The sequence below is a fragment of the Delphinapterus leucas genome, chromosome 15 (assembly GCF_059928025.1).
Source record: "Delphinapterus leucas isolate spDelLeu-1000000601 "Yukka" chromosome 15, BTC_Dleu_Yukka2, whole genome shotgun sequence".
Lineage (NCBI taxonomy): Eukaryota > Metazoa > Chordata > Mammalia > Artiodactyla > Monodontidae > Delphinapterus > Delphinapterus leucas.
In genome coordinates this window covers 483,080-502,129 of record NC_143143.1, presented here as the reverse complement: position 1 = coordinate 502,129, position 19,050 = coordinate 483,080, and the positions used below count along the sequence as shown (strand labels likewise).

Here is a 19,050-nt window from a genome sequence, read left to right as displayed (position 1 = left end):
GTCCAAGGAGGGCCCCGTTCTGGAAGCACCTGGCCCCCGCCAGCTGCGGGGAAGGGCAGTCCCCTAACCCTTGCTCACTCCCTTCCAGGCGCCGAGCTGCCAGGGCCCTGGGGTCAGCCGGCCTTGGCCTCTGGGGCCCTGACCCACCCTCTCTCTTGCAGTTCATGACCTCCCGCGGAAACCATGTCGCCAGAGCCGCATTTGAGTCCAAAGTGCCCCCCTTCTACTACCGGCCCTCGGCCTCCGACTGCCAGTGAGTAACAAAGGGCTTCTGTCACGGTTGCTGGTAAACAGCCCGCAGGCTCTGGAGATGGCTCCGGACGACCCGCTGGCGGGCGGGAGGCCGGGGTGGGGGAAGGTGGGCGCCGGCCTTGCGTCCTGGGGGCCCCGTCCAGGCTGTCCTCCGCCTGGTCTTGGTTCTTGGTGCGCCGGGTGTGGACCTGGGGAGGTAGGGGGCCCGCTCCCGTGGGACCCCAGCCCCCGCACTGACCTCAGTGTCCCCATCTGCACCCCACCTGGGTTCCCAACCCCCTGGTCCCTGAGTGGCTCCCCCTCCGGGCTGGATGGCCATTCCCCACGCCCCTCCCGCCCCAACATCCCCTGGCTGTTCCTTCCACCCGAGGCCCTTGCTTGACCCCCCAGGACCCCAGCCCCCCCCAGGACTCCAGCCCCCAGGCTGGCTCCGTTTGGCCACCGCTCATTCCTGATGACCCCTCCCCCCTCCTCTGGCCCCTCAGAGCCAAGGGGTCACAGAGGCCTTTCCTCCTTGGGTCCCATGGGCTCAAGGGAGGGTGGGCTCCTCGAATCTCTTCCTGGCGCCCAGCAGAGGGCAGCACACTGTGGGGTTCCAGAAGGTTCTGGAAGTCAGGGGAGGTGCTTGGGGTGGGGCTGGGACCCCAGCCCCGTGGGGTCAGCTGCCCGTGTCAGGCTCAGCACCAGCAGGGAACCTGCCCACCAAGGGGTCTCTGGATCCTTCCTGGGGGGCTCCTGGGGACCCTCCCCCGTCTCACTAGCTGGCCCCCCCAAGCACCCCTCATACGTTCTCCACCCATATCAGACCCACCCATCCATCCCTGGCAACCCTCCCAATGCCCTCAAGGGTCACTCAGGCCCCTGATGGCCCCCTCCTCAGCTGGCCGGTGTCACAGCTGCTCAGCTGCGGCTCGGAGGTGAAGGGCCCCTCTTGTGATGAGAGCCCCTCCCGGAGCTTCCTTTTCTGGGAAAGGAGGGTAGGGACGCAGCCCCACCTCCTCCCAGGCCAGGGACGCGCCCACGGCTGTGAGGCCCCTGGGTGCCCCGCATCCAGCCCTGGCCCCCGGGCGGCACCTCCCTCCTGTTTGCTCAGCGCTGTCGCCTCCTGACTCACTGGTGTACCCCACACCCCGGGGACCCCGCCCGGCAGCACCTGGACCCAGGCTGCACGCAGGGCTGTGTGTTTCTAGTTCTGTGTGAACGAGGGGTGGGACACCGGGGGGCTGCTGGCGGCCGCAGTGGGGAGGCTGGGAGGCGCGTCCAGTTCGGACACTTCACAGGCAGAGACCGAGGCTGGCCTCACCTCAGCATGCCGCGCCCACCGCTTCACGCCTTCACAGGCAGGCCGGACCCCCAGGCCCTGGCGCACCCTGGGCTCTGGGCTCCCGGGAAGCTCGCGCCCTGCCCCACCGGGCTCCATCTCGGTGAATCAGCAAGATGGCCGCTGATTCTGACCCGATTTTTTTTTTTTTTTTTTTTTTTTTGTGGTACGCGGGCCTCTCACTGTTGTGGCCTCTCCCGTTGCGGAGCACAGGCTCCGGACACTCAGGCCCAGCGGCCATGGCTCACGGGCCCAGCTGCTCCGCGGCACGTGGGATCCTCCCGGACCGGGGCACGAACCCGTGTCCCCCGCATCGGCAGGCGGACTCCCAACCACTGCGCCACCAGGGAGGCCCTCTGAACCGATTTTAATCACCCAGCCACAGGCTCCTCTGTTGTCTGGGCCATTTGCATGCACACCCTGCATCCCCTCTGAGCGTGTGGCGAGGGGACAGACTGGCCACACGCCTGTCTCCTGCCCAGGGCTCAGCCAGCCCCTCTGCAGCCTCATCCCTGCGAAGCCCCCATGCAGGGCTATGTGGTTAGGGCCTCTCGGGTGACCAGGCGTCCCCACTGGGAGGGTACTCTGAACCCCAGTGGGCCCCACCTTCTGGAAACCTCCACTGAGTGAAGGTTCACAGGACCCGAGCCCGCCCCATTCCCCAGACTCAGGTGCTCAGGTCTGCCCGCGTACACTGTGGAGAGCTGTGCAGTGGGGTGTGAATGCCTGTGTACACTGTGGAGAGCTGTGTAGCAGTGGAGGGGGTGTGAATGCCCGTGTTCACTGTGGAGAGCTGTGCAGCGGTGGAGGGGGTGTGAATGCCCATGTACACTGGAAAGTACACCTCCTCAGCTATGCACACTTAGCACAGGGGCTGCAACAGCCTCCCGGCAGTCTAAGACCCAGTGGCCTCAGTTTCCTCAGCCGTGAAGCTGGAAGGATGCCGCCTTCCCTCCCCTCCACCCCGCCGGGGCATCACGAGGGTGCAATGAGGTGGTGAGTCAGGTGGCCGGGGTCTGGCCCAGGATGGGTTCCGGACATAGTGGTCCCCCAGCTCCTGCTCTCTGGAGCTCGGAGCCCACCCCGCCAGCTGGGGCAACGTGAGAAGCAGAGGGCCTGGCCGCGTGACTCAGAGTGCGGCCGGGGCCCAGATTCCCTTCCGGTGCCACCGGCGCCCTGAGTTTCAACCCCAGTGTCGTGGGTGGCGGTCAGGCTGGCCCCCTCAGTTTGGCCTCTGCTAGAAGCCGGGCCTCCTGCTTGCTGTGTGGCTGGGGCAGCTGGGAGCCAGCCCCCCTCAAGGCAGCCGTGGGCCTGTGGGTGCCCCTCCCTTGGCGGGTCCCAGACGAGGCCCCCGAAGAGGGGCCGCAGGCTGGCGGTGTGAGCAGGAGAAATCGTGTCTCCCGGTCCCGGGGCTGCGTGGGGTCCTTCCGGGGCCGGCACCCGTGTCCTCACGTGGCCGTCCCTCTGCGGCCTGTGTCCAGACGCCCCTTTTCCTGAGGGCCCCGGTGACGTGGGGTTAGGGCTTCCGCACCAGATGGCCTCGTCCCAGCTCACTGGTCTCAGCCGTCGTGTCTCCAGACAAGGGTAGGCCTGAGGTCGTGCAGGTTGGGACTCCAGCATACATATTTGGCGGGATGGGGACACCGTGTGACCCATGACAGCCCAGCTGGCTGCTCGTGGGGGACCCCACGGGAGGGGGCGGCCAGGGAGAGGGGAGCGGCCGGGGGCTGCGGGCGTCAGGCCGCCCCCGTGGGGCAAGCCCCCTGCTCACTGCCTTGTCTCCCCTGCCTGCTGCCCTCCCGCGACCCACGACCACTGCTGCGCTGGGGAGCCGCTCTCTGGGGAGCACGGGGCGGGCCCCACGGGCAGATGCTGGCCGGGCCTTTTCCTTCTCTGGACCCGAGCGTGAGCCCGGCCTCCCAGACAGAGGAGGAGGGTGGGGTGACTGAGCTGCCACGTGGATGAGCCCCAGACACTCTGAGCGCATCGCACGCTCCAGGCACAGGAGACGTCCCGACAGGAAGCGGACTCACGGTTGGGGCCGGGATGCGGGGGCACTGCTAACGGATGGGGTTTCCATTTGGTGTGATGGACTGTTGTGGAACTAGATCCTGGTGGTGGCTGCACAGCCTGTGAGCGTACCAGGAATTGCTGAATGGAACCCTTAAACGGGTGGATTTTAGGGTACGTGAGCCACATCTCCGTTTTTGAAAAGGGGACTCTATGAAGCGGTGAAACTGTCCGATTAGCAAACAGTGTTAAAACCCAAAGCTGGTGGCCCTTCAGCCCCGCCCCTGCGAGGCGGTGGGACCAAGCCCAGGGCCACCCCTCCGCGCGGCAGCTCCCGCGGGCCTGCACTCAGGCCGGACTGTCCCCCAGCCCGTCCCCTCTCTCCCCAGACTCCTGCGGGAACAGTGGATCCGGGCCAAGTACGAACGGCAGGAGTTCACCCACCCCGAGCGGCAGGAGCCCTACTCAGCAGGTAGGATGCCGGCACCTGTCCGTCTGTCCTTCCACCCTGTCTCTCTGTCCCCCAGCCCCTACCTCCCGGAGCTGGAGCAGGGTCCTTAGGAACCTGGGCGACCGCTTAAGTGGTCTGAATCCGTGTCCATCCGTTGGCCCCTGACACCAGCTGGCTGACCTGGCACCAGGGGTCCCCGCAGCTGCTCACAGCCCAGCCCTGAACCCCGACCGAGGGGTGGGGGGCTGCCTGGGGCCCTCCAGGCTGGTGGCGGCAGCACCTCTGCCCTGGGAGGGCCCGCAGGGTGGGTGGGTCCTGGCAGGAGGGGTGTGGATGGGCCTGGGCCAGGTGGGCCCCGGGGAGGTGGGGCCAGGCCCCGGGGGCTCTATCAGCACACGGGTTGGGGGTGATCACACGCAAGCGGCCCAGGTGCCTGTCGCGGGATTGGCCCCTTTATTCTCCATTGGCCAGGAGGGGCTCTGCGTGCAGCCCATGCTCCTGCACAGCAGGCGGCTCCAGGTCCCCTCTCCTCCTGAGCCCCTGATGTGGCCCAGGGCTGGGACGTGGCCGGGATTCAATTACGGTCCACCCCAGAGAGCCACTTCCTCCTCTCCTGATGCCTCCGACGTGCAAGGGAGAGAGGACGTGGGCGCCCATGCCTGTTCAGCCCTGGGGCACTTGTGTCCCGTCCTGCCTGAAACCCGGCCTCCCTGCTCTGGGACCCCAGGAAGGCTCACCCCACAGCCTTTGTCTCCCAGGCATAAACATCTCAGCGATTTGTAACGCGTGGCGCGCGGCCTCGATTCAGAGGCAGGTACAGGATCTTGTGCCTGCTCCTGCATTAGGACCCCTGGTTGTGAGCAGCAGTTGTCCAGCCCAGGTGGGTGTAAGGAGAACAGGGAAAGGAGCGGCTCGCACAGCTGCCCTGGCTTCAGGCACAGTTTGAACCAGGCGCTCAGTCAGCGCCGTCAGGACTTGGCTCGTGTCTCCCGCTCTGGTTCTGCTTCTCGGGGTGGCACCGCCCCTGCCGGTGGTGGCTTTACTGCCGCAGGCCCGGCTTGGAAACGCCTTTGGGTTCCATGAGAAAAAGGCAAGTGTGACTTTCACCCGAGTGTCAGGAAGAGTCTTAGCTTTGGTCCCGACTGGTCAGGGGTGGGCGTGTGACCGAGTCACGACGGCCGGGAGATGAGTGCGCACCGGCCGGCTTCTGGAGCCGTCCCGCGAAAGTGGGGCTGTGCACAGGGTGGCCCGACCACAGACCTTCCCATCTTGAGTTGCTGTCATTCCTCTCGTGAAACGACACCTCGGGAGTGCTTGGGGCGCCGGGCAAGGGGACTGGGATGGGGAGAGCCCGTTGGGGGTGCACACGTGGCGGGATGGAGCGGGCGGCCTTTGAAGGCCGTGGCTTCTCCGTCAGACCCTTGGGGCAGCGAAGAGCAAAGGCTGGGGCCCACCTGCGGAGGCGGGCCCTTGTCTCACCTGGATAGGTTGTGTTGGGGGCCGCAGAGGGCCAGCCCTCACGGGGCGCAAGGGGGACGAGCTCAGCTGGACCCAGGGACGCTGCTGGGGTGCTGCTGAGGGGGCACCGGGCGGGGTGCAGGCCCCACAGGGGGTGACAGTGAGAGCTTGGCTGGAGCAGGCAGTGCCGGCCCCCACCCCGGGGGCCCTGGCTTCCCACTGGGCAGCAGCTCATCCGCTGGAAGGGCCCTGTGCACGCGTGCCCGCATCTCTGATTGCCCGGCCCCTCCAGCTCTGCAGCCTCCCCCCGACTCACATGTCACCTCCGGCGTGGGGGCCCCGGCCTCAGGCCTTGTCTCTGCTCCCCACACGAGGCGGCAGCTGCCTGCGGCCTCGGTGCAGAGACCCTTAATGGGGCTCTGATTCCCATTTCTCTAAGCCCACCCACCCTGCCCAGAACGCTAACGCCCCCTCTCCCTCGAGCCCCGAAAATTCACGCCTGTGGCTCCCCACTGCCCCCCGCCCAGCAGAGCCCTGAGATTTACAGGCACAGAGTCCTGGGTGTGCGGGGCCCTGGGGACCGTCAGCTTGGTCCCCTGACTCCACGGAAGTGCTCACCAAGCCACCCGCAGGGCAGGGCCCCTCAAGGAGACATGGGGAGTGCCCGGGGCACCAGCTGCTGGGATCCACCTGAGTTCCCAGAGGTGCCTGAGCCCTGGCTCTGTGCGCGGGTCCTGAACAGCCTCTGACTCTCACTCCCGGCGGAGCCCCCCCCCAACCCCCGGCCTCCTCCTGAGAGAGGGCGGCGTTCAGGAGACCCAGGGCGCCGCTTCTCACAGCCGCTGCTGCCTGGCTGGCCGGGGACCCTGGACCAGAGCCCCGCCCGGCACTCTGTCGGGATGGTGGGCGACCAGGCCCCCGGCCCACCCACTGCTCCTCTCGCCCACCCGCCCCTCCCCCACCCCGGCCACGTCCCTCGCAAGGCCCAGCCCCCCCAGGAGCGCCTTTCCCACGGCACAGGGGCCGACACGCCCACGGTCCCCGAGAATGGGGATGTGCCAGGGAGGGGGACCGCGGGGCCAGGGCAGGGCCGCTCCAAGGTGTGACGTGGACAAGGGAGGCCGGGCCGGGGCGCCCACCTGCCTGGGGTGGGCTCGGGGGGCTGCTGGGGACCCTCGGTCGTGGGCGGGGATCCCTACCAACATGACGCCTGCCGGGGCCTCAGGCAAGCCCAGCCCCCACCCGGTGCGCTTAGGGCGTCCGCGGAGGAAGTGTCGCTGCCGGGCCGAGCTGGACGGTTTGAGCAACAGCACGGTAGGAGGGCGTCTCCACGGGTCCCTGTGATAACAAGGAACCCAACTGTGAGGGGAGGGAGGGGACACAAGTTCCCGCTGAGTGGCCGTGGGGGAAACGTCACCACAGCGAAACCGCTGTGGACAGATGTGACCCGGGTGGGGACTGGCTAGCAACCCCCAGAGTGGGGGCGCGGCCTCCGGGTAGGACGGCGGCGGCCTCGGCGCTGCTGGGGCGCCAGCCTGGCTTTGCCGGTTCCGCTGTGGTGGTGGGTGTGGCGGGAGGTGCTCGCCCCGGATAACAGGACCGAGGCTTGGGCGCGCCGGGGCCGGGCTGCGCCTCTGCCGCCCCGCAGGCCCCTCGCCGGGGTGACCCCGGGTAACAGCTGCTCCTGGCTCCGTCCCCGGGCCGTCCCCGCCTGCAGCCGGAGCCTCAATGGCCGCCTTTCACGGGCGACAAGGGCCCCTGTTGTCCGGAGGGCCGGCCGCCCCCGTCGCCGAAACGCTCAGCCTCCTGCGCGGTGCGGCCGGCCCTGCCTCGCGGGTTCAGCCCCCTTCAGAGAGCGTGGAGCCCTGGGGGCGGTGAGCCGGGGGCTCCCGGGGGAAGTGGCGGGGCCCCCGCCCCTGTCCCCGTCTGTGAGGTGGGGACACGGTGGGACCGTGGAGGGAGCTCAGGTGCGGGGCATACAGGGCCCGAGGCATCCCTGGCGGGGCTGGAACCACACACGAGGCAGGCGCTTCGATCCCCCTCCTGGTGCCGCCCTGACACAACCCCTGCGTGTTCACGTGGGCTCATACACACCCCCATGGTGCGTGTAGGCACAAATCACACACGTTCACAAGCGTGTGCTCTTAGATGCACTCAGTCACAAATCTCAGGTTCACACCTGTGTTCACACCCACGTTCACACCCAGAAGCACCCGCCACGTGTGCTGTTCCCAAAGCCTGTGATGTTCCTGGAACACCGGACAAGGGGCTTTGAGTCCTAGCAGCACCACGCTCAGCCCAGCCTGCGCCCACTGACCCTCGGCCTTCAACCTTTCCCCACCGGCCCCTTTGGCCATTTCGGCCGGAGCAGCTGGGAACCTGAGTGGTGGAGGACCGGGCTCCCAGGGCTCTCGTGCCAGCCTCTTGGGGAGCAGAACCCAGAAACCAGGTCCTGGCCCTTCTGGGGAGGTGGCTGGAGGGGCTATCCCTAGTGCCACCCGTGCCCAGGGGACACCCTCCACAGGGCACCGCCCAGGAGAAGCCACCCGGCGTGGGGGCCCACCTCCTAGCCAGGGAGGGCCACCCTGGGGCCTGGGCACAGGACGCCTGGCCCGGCCCCCGGCAAGCCCTGTGCCTCCCTGGAGCACGGCCACGTGGTCCCTGCTCCAGTTTTTTACGACGTTAACGTGTGATTTGCACACTTGATGAACAGCTCCATGAGCTGCCCGGGTACTGCGTGTGCGCCTTCGCTGGAAGGTCACGGATGGCTCCCCTCGGCGCCACACGTCTGAGCCCCGCCCGGCCGCCCCGCAAGCCTGGCGCGCAGCTGTCTCAGCGCAGCGTCCGCTGTGCGAGGGACCAGTTGGTCCCCAGCTGAGGGACATGGGTCGTGTCCAGTCCGTGACGCTGATGCGTGAAGCTGCTGTGAACACGTGAGTGTGTGTTCACCACACTTGTGTTTGCACATTTCTCTGGGTCACGTGGGAGGTGCATGTCCAACTTGAGACGCTGCCCCGCTGCCCTGCTGCTTGCCCACTGGGGGGTGGTCAGTCTGTGGCTTGGTCACTGGTCCACCCCAGTGGGCATCTCGTCACCGGCTGTGGCGTCCACGGTCTCTCTGGGCTCGTCCCGGGCCACCCCACGCAGGGCTTGAGAAGAGGCGGCTGAGCGGGCCTGGGAGCGGCCTGCTTCCTCCAGCTCCCCTGCAGCGAGTACTGGGCCCAGCACACAGTAGGCGCTCAGTAAATGCTGGGTGAACGCTCTGGCTTCTGCCCCAGCACCGGCCAGTCCTTTGGGAGAAAACAGTCCCTTCCAGCCAGCCGGGCCCCGGGTGTGGGCTGGGGCAGGGGGGTGCCATTGGCAGGGGTCACGCGGGAGGCCTAGCAGCAGACGCCCCCAGCCCACGGCTGTGTGCCGGGTGCTGCACCGCTACGGCCCGGGAGTGGGCTCGGGAATCTCCCAGGGCCTGGGCCCGCCTCAAGGTGGGTGGCCAGGGGCCCGCGGCCTGGAGCCCGGGACACGGTGGGCGGGCGTCCCCACGGCAGAGTCTGGGCTGCGCACATCCCACGTCACGGGGTTGGGGGGCCCTGAGAGAGGACGGCTCGGGCGAGTTTGGACGCGGGCAGGTCGGGGGCCGCCACCTTCAGGCTACGGCCAAAGAGCTGCCCATCTGCTGGGGCAAAGTCAGGGACCTGGCCGGCACCCACCCGAAAATGCCGCTGCCACATCACAGACCCAAATCAGGCATCCTGGCGGCTCGCCATCGGGCCTGGGAGCCAGGCAGACTCGGGCCAGCGGCTCCGTCTGTTCCGCTGGGCTGGCCCGGGACACGTTAGCAGAGCCACCTCAGGCGTGACCATGGGAGCGCCATTCCGGCTGCGGCAGAGACGCCCCCGTTCCGGGCCCAGCATCCCGAGGCGCTGTTGCCCCCTGCTGGGCCCCGCAGGCAGGCGCAGGCTCCTGGGGGCTGGGAACCGCTGACCGGGCTGGCGGCTCCAGCCTTGCTGGCCACTGGCCTTGGACAGGACTCCACGCCAGCCTCAGCTTCGTCCTCTGCAGTGGGGATGACCACAGGATGTTCCTCGAGGCCCACGTGGGGGACATGAGACAGCTGTGCAAGTGCTCGGCCCGCTATGTCTCAGGCGTGGTCAGGGGTGCTGGCGGGGAACGTCCTTGCAGAAAAGCTGCGCCTTGGGCACTTCTGTGTGTGGCTAATGCAGGGTCCAGGGGGGCTGGCCTTGAGCCGAAGGCAAGTGGACTTCCAGCCAAATGCTCACTGAATCAGGGAGGGCCCTGCTTGAGCTTAGGGACACGGTGGTGGCCCTGCTCCCTGGCGCACACAGAGGGGATGTGCCTGCTGGCGCTGTGTCCAGGGGGCCCGGGGGACGTGTCTTTCACAGGCTTTCAGGGTGCCGGGGACCTCTGAGTCGTGGGGGGAAGGGAGCAGGCCTCACCTGGCACTGTCCCACCGCAGACAGACAGGAGCCAGCTGCCCCGTCCCCGATGCCAGGCTGCTGCCTCTTCAGGACCACACATCTCGAGAGCAGAGAAACAGCTCCTAGCCTCCATGGTGCTGGGCGTGGGGCTGCCAGGACAGCCGACGGGCGGCAGCAGGCTGGAGCTGGGGGCTGGGGGGGCCAGGGCCCAGCGGTGGCGTCCAAACTACAAAAGCCACGCCGTCAGGCTCTGGGCTCCGGGCACCACCCCTACTGACGGCACCCCCGGCACGGACCAGCCTCAGACGGCGCCTGGCAGGGATCTCACTCAGCGCACGTGGGCAGCGGGACCCTCTCCCCAGGGCAGGAGCAGAGGGAAAGCTGTAGGGCAATGACTGTGAGGGCCCCTGCCCCTAGCCATGTGCCCCCGGGCTATGCCCAAGGGCAGTGGGACGCCCCCTGGAAGACACGGCCGCGCTGGGCGCAGCAGAGCTGCTCAAGAAGGCCGGGCACGACCAGGCGTCTGTCCGCCGGGCGTGGGCGGACAGCCCCGGCATCCACAGGGCCCCGCTGGCAACAAAGAGGCACGAATCCCTGATTGGGCAGTAGCAGCACGTCCAGGAGTGTGGTGCTGAGAGGGAGCTGGTCCAGCCCCTGAGGCACGTGCAAGGCCCTCAGACACAGAGCCCCAGAACAGGCAGAGGGGAAAGGCCGCGGCCGCCTGAGGGGCTGCCTTCTCACCCACTGCTGCTGGGAAGCTGACTGCGGGCTGCGTGCCTTCGAGCGACGTGAACGGGCCCTGCGGTCCCTGCAGGCCGGGGCTCCACCATGAGGCTCGGGGCCAAAGCTGAGGAGGGGTCAGGGCTGGCTCCTCCTGGGGGGGGCTCCCCCTGCACCGCCCAGCCCTGGGGGCTCCCCACACTCTTGGCCGAGGCCCCATCGCCCCAGTGTTGCTGGGCTCACTTCTCCCTCTGCCCCCCTCTCTCGAGGACCCTTGTGGCACCCTTGGGCCTCCCCCCCCGATGATCGAGGACACTGGCCCGTCCCCAGGCCCTTGCTCACACCCAAAGAGCGCACACCGTGTGCCCGCCCGGTGCGCTCACATCCCCGCGTGCCTGTCACACCTGCCAAGAGAAAGAAAAGAAAAAGGGCCGGAGCGTGCAGCCCAGTGGAGAGGGGGTGGCCTGGGGTCCAAGGACAGGCTGATGCCCGCTCACACCCTCCGGCCTCCTGGCACCTGGGGGCTGCGGGTCCCCTGGGGATGGGAACAGGGTCCACCCCGGCCTCTGCCTCGTCAGGGTGGCGGCCGTCCGACGGGGCCCCTCTCCCCCAGGGTACCGAGAAGGCTTTCTCTGGAAGCGCGGCCGGGACAACGGGCAGTTCTTAAGCCGGAAGTTTGTGCTGACGGAACGCGAGGGGGCCCTCAAGTATTTCAACAGAAGTGACGTGAGTTGGGCACAGGGCCAAGGGCAGCGGCCGGGCCTCCCACCCGGGGCCTGGGGCGGCTGGACACTGGCCACTGGACAGCGGCGCCACTTCCTCTGCTGCCCTCGTGCCCCTCCTGGGAGATGAGCTGCCCCCTCCCGTGGGCACCTGCCGGCCCCTGTGGGGGCCCCTCCACCCACCCCGCTCACAGCCACTCCCTGTGCTGTGGGTGATCCTGGGGCACAGAGGTGGCAAGCCCTCCCCTGGCAGACACTCCTAGGCCTGAGAGGGACAGAGGGGACCAGCACCTGGCAAGCACGCCGGGGTGACCCCGGGTGCCGCAGGCAGTGCGTGGGGAGGCGCCGGGGGGGTCCCAGTGTGGCGGGGCAGCTGGCCAAGCCCCACCCACACCCGGAGCAGACCGGCTCCGGGTCAGAACATGACCCTGTGATGCAGTAACCACGGCAGCTCATGGCCCTCAGGCCCGCCGCCTCTGCCAGAGGGCGCCACACGGCCATCTGCCGGCCCCCAGTGCAAGGAGAGGAGAGAGGCCTGGCAGGATGGGAGCAGGAAGGCGGGGGGCCCGGCCGCAAGCAGGGCGGACCAGACAGGGGGCAGAGGAGGGGTCAGCCTACATGTTGAGCGCCCGCCTTGTCATCCCCCAGAAAGGGATGCTGTTACCTTAGACTTAGACCAGGGAGCCTAGGCCCAGAGTGGGTAAGTAACTTGCTCAAAGCCACGTGGGACAGCAGGTGTGTGGCTGGCATCCGGAGCCCACCCTGCCTGCTCCCTTGCCCTTGGAGACTCCCTGCCAGCCCAGCGCTGAGGCCGGGCCTTGCTTCCCAGGCCAAGGAGCCCAAGGCCATCATGAAGATCGAGCATCTGAACGCCACCTTCCAGCCGGCCAAGATCGGTCACCCGCACGGCCTGCAGGTCACCTACCTGAAAGACAACAGTACTCGAAACATCTTCGTCTACCACGAGGACGGCAAGGTGGGTGCACGGCTGGGTGGTGGCAGCTGGACCACCCCCACTGTCTCAGGAGAACCCAGCGGACCCCCAGGGTGGCAGGCGCGGGGCCGAGGGCCCGCCAGACCACCCTGCCATGGCTGCAGTGGGGAGCCAGTCGGGCCCTTGGGGAGGGAGCCTAGAGGCCTCGTGAAGAGATGAAGGTGGCAGCTGGCTGGCAGAGCGCCGCACCCCATCCCGTGGCCATCGCCTCTGTGTCCCCACCCAGCGAGGGTGGGAGGAACCGCAAGCAAAGCCCTCAAAGTCTGTCCTTAGGCACTCTCTCTGTATTCTGGATGTGAATCCCCTATCAGATAGGTGATTGGCAAGTATTCTCTCCATTCTGTGGACTGCCTGTTACTCGATGAATGGTCTTTTGATGCACAAAATTTTTAAATTTTCATTTCAGTTGAATTCATCTGTTTTTCTTTGGTTGCGTGTGTCTTTTGGTGTCACATCCAAGAAATCATTGCCAAGTCCGATGTTGTGAAGTTTTTCCCCCATGTTTTCTTGTAAGAGCTTTATCGTCTTAGGACTTACATTTAGGTCCTTGATTCATTTTGAGTTAATTGGGTCAGGGTCCAGCTTCGTTGTTTTTTGTTTGTTTTCAATTTTTTATTTATTTTCTTTCTTTCTTCTTTTGGCTGCATTGGGTCTTAGTTGTGGCATGTGGGATCTTCACTTAGGCACGTGGGATCTTTCGTTGCAGCGCGCTGGCTCTTTGTTGTGGAGCGTGGGCTTCTCTCTAGCTGTGGCGTGCGGGCTGCAGGGCGCGTGGGCTCTGTAGTTGCAGCACGTGGGCTCTCACTGAAGCATGCAAGCTCAGTAGTTGTGGTGCACGGGCCTAGTTGCCCCGAGACGTGGGATCTCAGTTCCCTGATCAGGGATCAAACCCACGTCCCCTGCATTGGAAGGCGGATTCTTTACCACTGGACCGCCAGGGAAGCCCCAGGTCCAGCTTCATTCTCTGGTGTGTGGATTTTCAGTTTTCCCAGCACCATTTGTTTTAAATTCAACCCCCATTGAATGCTCTTGATACTGTCATGAAAAATCACTTGACTGAATATGTAAGAGTTCATTTCTGGGCTTCCTATTCTAGTCCATTGGTCTGTATGTCTGTCTTTATAACAGGACCATACTGGGGTTTTTTTGTTTGCTTTTTTAAATTTTATTGAAGTATGGTTGACTTAAAATGTGTTAATTTCTGCTGCACGGCCAAGTGATCCGGTTATACATATGTATATTATTTTTCATATTCCTTTCCATTATGGTTTATCACTGGATGTTGAATATAGTTCACTGTGCTATACGGTAGGACCTTGTTGTTTATCCATTCTATATATAATAGTTTGCAAAAAAAAGGTTGCATTTGCTAATGCCAAACTCCCAAACCATCCTTCCCCCACTCCCCTCCCCCTTGGCAACAACTATGTCTCTGAGTCTTTTTCTGTTTCATAAAAGTTCATTTGCGTCTTCTTTTAGATTCCACATATGTGATATCAAATGGTATTTGTCTTTCTCTTTCTGACTTATTTGACTTAACCTCTGGGTCCATTCACGTTGCTGCAAATGGCATTATTTCATTCTTTTTTATGGCTGAGTAATATTCCATTGGATATATGTACCGTATCTTCTTTATCCATTCCTCTGTCGATGGACGCTTAGGTTGCTTCCATGTCTTGGCTATTGTGAATAGTGCTGCAGTGACTGCTGGGGTGTGTGTATCTTTTCAAATCAGTTTTCCATAATCCCACTCCCAGGATTGGGATCACAGGATCATATGGTAGTTCTATTTTTTGTTTTTTGAGGAATCTCCCTAGTATTCCATAGTGGCTGCATCAATTCACATTCCCACCAATGGTGTAGAAGGGTTCCCTTTTCTCCAAACCCTCTCCACCATTTACTGTTTGTAGAATTTTTGAGGATGGTCATTCTGACCAGTGTGAGGTGGTATCTTGTAGTTTTGATTTGCATTTCTCTAATGATTAGCAACGTTGAGCATCTTTTCGTGTGCCCCTTGGCCACCTCTATGTCTTCTTTGGAGAAATGTCTATTTAGGTCTTCTGCCCATTTTTCGATTGGGTTGTTTGGTTTTTTGTTACTGAGTTGTAGGAGCTGTGTGTATATTTTGGAAGTTAAATGCTTGCTGGTCACATCACTTGTAAATAATTTTTTCCCAATCCGTAGGTCGTCCTTCCATTTTGTTTATGGTTTCCGTTGCTGTACAAAAGCTTGTAAGTTTGATTAGGTCCCATTTGTTTATTTCTGTTTTTATTTCTATTGCCTTGGGAGACTGACCTAAGAAAACACTGGTACGATTTACATCAGAGAATGTTTTGCCTATGTTCTTTTCTAGGAGTTTTATGGTGTCATGTCTTATAAGTCTTTAAGCCATTTGGAGTTTACTTTTGTGTATGGTATCAGGGAGTGTTCTAATTTCATAGATTTACATGCAACTGCCCACCTTTCCCAGGACCATTTGTTGAAGAGACTGTCTTTCCCCCATTGTATATTCTTGCCTCCTTTATTGAAGGTTAATTGACTGTAGGTGTGTGGGTTTGTTTCTGGGCTCTTTTTAAAAAAAAATATGTGGCACGTGGGCTCCTTGTTGTGGTGCACGGGCTCTCTAGTTGTGGCGCATGGGCTCTGTAGTTGCAGCACGTGGGGTCTAGTTGTGGCCCGCATGCTCGGTAGTTGCAGCAGGCGAGCTTAGTTGTCCCGCATGGCATGTGGGGTCTTAGTTCCCCGACCAGGGATCAAACCCGCGTCCCCTGCATTGGAAGGTGGATTCTTTTTTTAATTTAATTTTTATTTTTTTTAACATCTTTATTGGGGTATAATTGCTTTACAATGGTGTGTTAGTTTCTGCTTTATAACAAAGTGAATCAGTTATACATATACATATGTTCCCATATCTCTTCCCTCTTGCGTCTCCCTCCCTCCCACCCTCCCTATCCCACCCCTCCAGGCGGTCACAAAGCACCGAGCCGATATCCCTGTGCCATGCGGCTGCTGGAAGGTGGATTCTTAATCACTGGACCACCAGGGAGGTCCCCTGCGCTGTCTTTTCTGTTCCACCAATCCATATGTCTGTTTTTGTGCCAATACCATGCTGTTTTGATTACTGTAGCTTTACAGTACTGTCTGAAGTCTGGGAGGGTTTTGCCTCCAGCTTTGTTCTTTTTCCTTCAGGATATCTGTGGCAATTCTGGGTCTTTTATGAGGACCATACTCTTTTGATTACTGTGGCTTTGTAATCAAAAGTGAATTCCTCCAGTTTTGTTCTTCCTTTTTAGGATTGTTCTGGCTGTCTGAATCCCCTTGAGACTCCATATGAATTTTGTCAAATGCATTTTCTGCATCAGTGGAGATGATCATGTAGTTTTCCCCCCTTTTATTCTGTTAATGTGGTGTATTACATTGATCGATTTTCATGTATTGAACTGTTCTTGCATTCCAGGAATAACTCTCACTTGGTCATGGTGTATAATCCTTAAATAGGCTGCTGAATTCAGTTTGCTAGTATATTGTTGAGGATTTTTGCACCAGTGTTCATAAGGTATATTGGTCTGTAGTTTTCTTGTAGTGACTTTGTCTGGCTTTGATATCTGGGTTATTCTAGCCTCACAGATGAGTTAGGAAGGGTTCCCTCCTCTTTGATTTTTTGGAAAGTTTGAAAAGGACTGGTATCAATTCTTATTTAAACGTTTGATAGAATTCACCAGTGAAGCCATGAGGTCCAGGGCTTTTCTTTGTGGAGAGACTTTTTTTTTTTTTTTTTTGTGGAGAGACTTTTGATACTGATTCAGTCTCCTTACTAGTTACAGGTCTTTTCAGATTATCTGTTCTTTTCATGACTTAGTCTTGGTACGTTTTGTCTTTCTAGGAGATTATCCAGTTTCATCCAGGTTATCTAATTTGTTGGTATACCGTTGTTCATAGTACTCTCTTATAATCCTTTCTATTTCTGTACAATTAGTAGTGACGTACCCACTTTCATTTCTGATTTTAGTAATTTGAGTCTTCTTTTTTTCTTAGTCCATCTAGCTAAAGTTTTTTCAATTCTATCTTTTCAAAGAACCAACTTTTGTTTACATTTATTTTCTCTATTGTTTTTCTGTTCTCTATTTCATTGATCTCTAATCTTTTTTTCCTTCTTTCCTTTAGCTTAGTTTGTTCTTCTTTTTAGTTTGTTCTTCCTTTTTCTAGTACCTTAAGTTGTAAAGTTAGGTTGCTGATTTGGTATCTTTCTTGTTTTTCAATGTCAGCATTTATAGCTATCTGTTTCCCCCTTAGCACTGCTTTTGCTGCATTCTGTAAGTTTTGGTATGCTGTGATTTCATTTTGATGTACCTCTAAATATTTTCTAATTTCCATTGTGATTTCTTCTTTGATCTGATGGTTTTTTACCTTCCACAATTTTGTGAGTCTCCTGGAGAAAGGATATAGTTGGATGATGTGTTTATAGCCATTCTGCCAATCTCTGTCTTTTGATTGGGAGTTTAATACATTTACATTTACAGTAATTACTGATAAGGAGGGACTTCTGTCATTGTGCTATTTGTTTTCTATGCCCTGTAGATTTTTTGTCCCTCATTTCCTGCATTCCTGTCTTATTTTGTGTTTATTCTTTGTAGTGAAACGTTTAAGTTCTTTCTTATTTCTTTTTGTATATATTCTATCACTGTTTTCTTTGGGGTTACCATGGGGATAACATTTAACATACTAAAGTTAAAACATTCTAAACTGAATATATAGAAGCTTTTTGAATGTTTTTTCAATAGCATAAAATTCTATTATTTTAGCTCCATCCCCACTGCTTTTGGTTGTTGATGTCACAAAATTACATCTGTACGATGAGTGATAAAAAAAAACCCAAAAAACAAGCAAACAAAAAAAACCCCTACTAATTATTTAAAATGCACTATCTCCTAAAGTATGTAAAAAACAAGGTTTGGAGTCACAGCCCAAACTTACTGTAATACTAGCTTTTACCTTAATTTTTTTTTTTGCTTTATCCTTAAAAGCATTAGTCTCTTAAATCATGTAGATAACAAAAAGCACAGTTACAAACCATTGTTACAGTAATACCGGCTTTTATAATAGCCCATGTATTTACCTTCATTGAGATCTTTGTTTCTCCACAAGGTTTTGAGGTACTGTCTAGTGTTCCTTCATTTCACCTGTAGGACTCCCTGAGCATTTCTTTCTTCCTTTCTTTTTTTTTTTTTAAATATTACCTTTAATCTCTCCTCTTTTTTAGAAATTTATTTTATTTATTTTTGGCTGCGTTGGGTCTTCATTGCTGTGCGCGGGCTTCTCACTGCGGTGGCTTCACTTGTGGAGCATGGGCTCTAGGTGCACGGGCTTCAGTAGTTGTGGCACACAGGCTCAGTAGTTCTGGCTCACGGGCTCTAGAGCACAGGCACAGTAGTTGTGGTGCACAGGCTTGGTTGCTCCACGGCATGTGGGATCTTCCTGGACCAGGGCTCGAACCTGTGTCCCCTTCATTGGCAGGCAGGTTCCCAACCACTGCACCAGCAGGGAAGCCCTAGGATTCTTTATTGAGAGGGTTTTGTTTTTTCCTCCTTTGAATATATTGGCTAGCTGTCTTGTGCCTCCAGCGTTTGATTAGGTTTACTCATAATCTATTTGAGGATCCCTTATATGTGACAAGTCATTTCTCTCTTGCTGCCTTCAAGATTCTTTGTCTTTTCAAAGTTTGATTATAACGTTTCTCAGAGTGGACCTCTTTGAGTTCATCTTACTTGGAGTTTGTTGAGCTTCTTAGATGTTTATATTCATGTCTTTCATCAGACTTGTGAAGTTTTCAGCTATTTCCTCAAATATTCTCTCCACCCCTTTCTCTCTTCTCCTTCTGAGACTCCCACAATGCATATGTCAGTCTCTTGGTGGTGTTCCGCAGGTCTCTTAGGCCCTACTTGCTTTTCTTCAATCTTTTTTTCTGTTTCTCAGCCGTGATAATTTCCGTTTTCCCCTCAAACTGACTGATTCTTTCTTCTGCCTTTGAATCCGTCTAGTGAAATTTTCATTTCCATGATTGTACTTTTAGTTTCAGAATTTCTTTACTGGTTTCTTTTTAGGTTTTCTCTGTATTGTTATTTCCATTTTGTTTATGCATTTTCTTGAGTTTCTCCAAATATTCTTTTCTTTGAGCATATTTAAGACCATGTTTTAAAGTCTTTGTCTAGTATATCTGCCGTTAAGTCTTTTCAGTGACAGACTCTGTTGATTTTTCTTTTGAAAGGGCCATTTTCTGCTTCTTTGTGTGCCTTGTGATTTTTTGTTGAACGCTGGACATTTGATTCTCATAATGTGGTAACTCTGGAAATCAGATTCTCCCCCTTCCCCAAGGCTTGCTATTTATCTGTTTGCTTGGCTAGCTAGCTGTTGCTTTTGGGCTTTTTGTTTTAGTTGTTGGAGGCCGTGTCTGTGCCAAGAATCAGCCTGAAGTGTAAACTTAATTTCTGCTCACGTTTTTTTCCGAGCCTTTCCCTGGTCATGTGTGGTCACTTCCTAATTTCCCCTGTATATGCTGCTGTTTCTGAACGTCCTAGTCTTTGATGTCTGGCTCCCAAAGGGGTAAAACCAAAAGTGAAGGGGAGAAACTGGGTGCTCACCCTTTAAATCTTTGGGAGGTCTTGAGCTGGAGGGGTAGGGGCTGCAAC

General features: G+C 58.4%; 1 protein-coding gene across 4 annotated transcripts in view; it reads left to right on the top strand.

Moving 5' to 3' along the window:
• The window catches only part of ADAP1 (ArfGAP with dual PH domains 1), a 66,170-nt gene that overhangs the window by 39,973 nt on the left and 7,147 nt on the right, over nucleotides 1-19,050 (top strand). For all 4 annotated transcript variants that reach the window (XM_089895485.1, XM_089895483.1, XM_089895484.1 and 1 more), the window contains exons 3-6: nucleotides 162-253; nucleotides 3,973-4,055; nucleotides 11,262-11,374; nucleotides 12,200-12,346. In XM_089895485.1, the coding sequence (XP_089751611.1) occupies nucleotides 165-253; nucleotides 3,973-4,055; nucleotides 11,262-11,374; nucleotides 12,200-12,346 (432 nt within the window). In that variant the 5' untranslated portion in view covers nucleotides 162-164. The remainder of the gene's footprint in view (nucleotides 1-161; nucleotides 254-3,972; nucleotides 4,056-11,261; nucleotides 11,375-12,199; nucleotides 12,347-19,050) is intronic.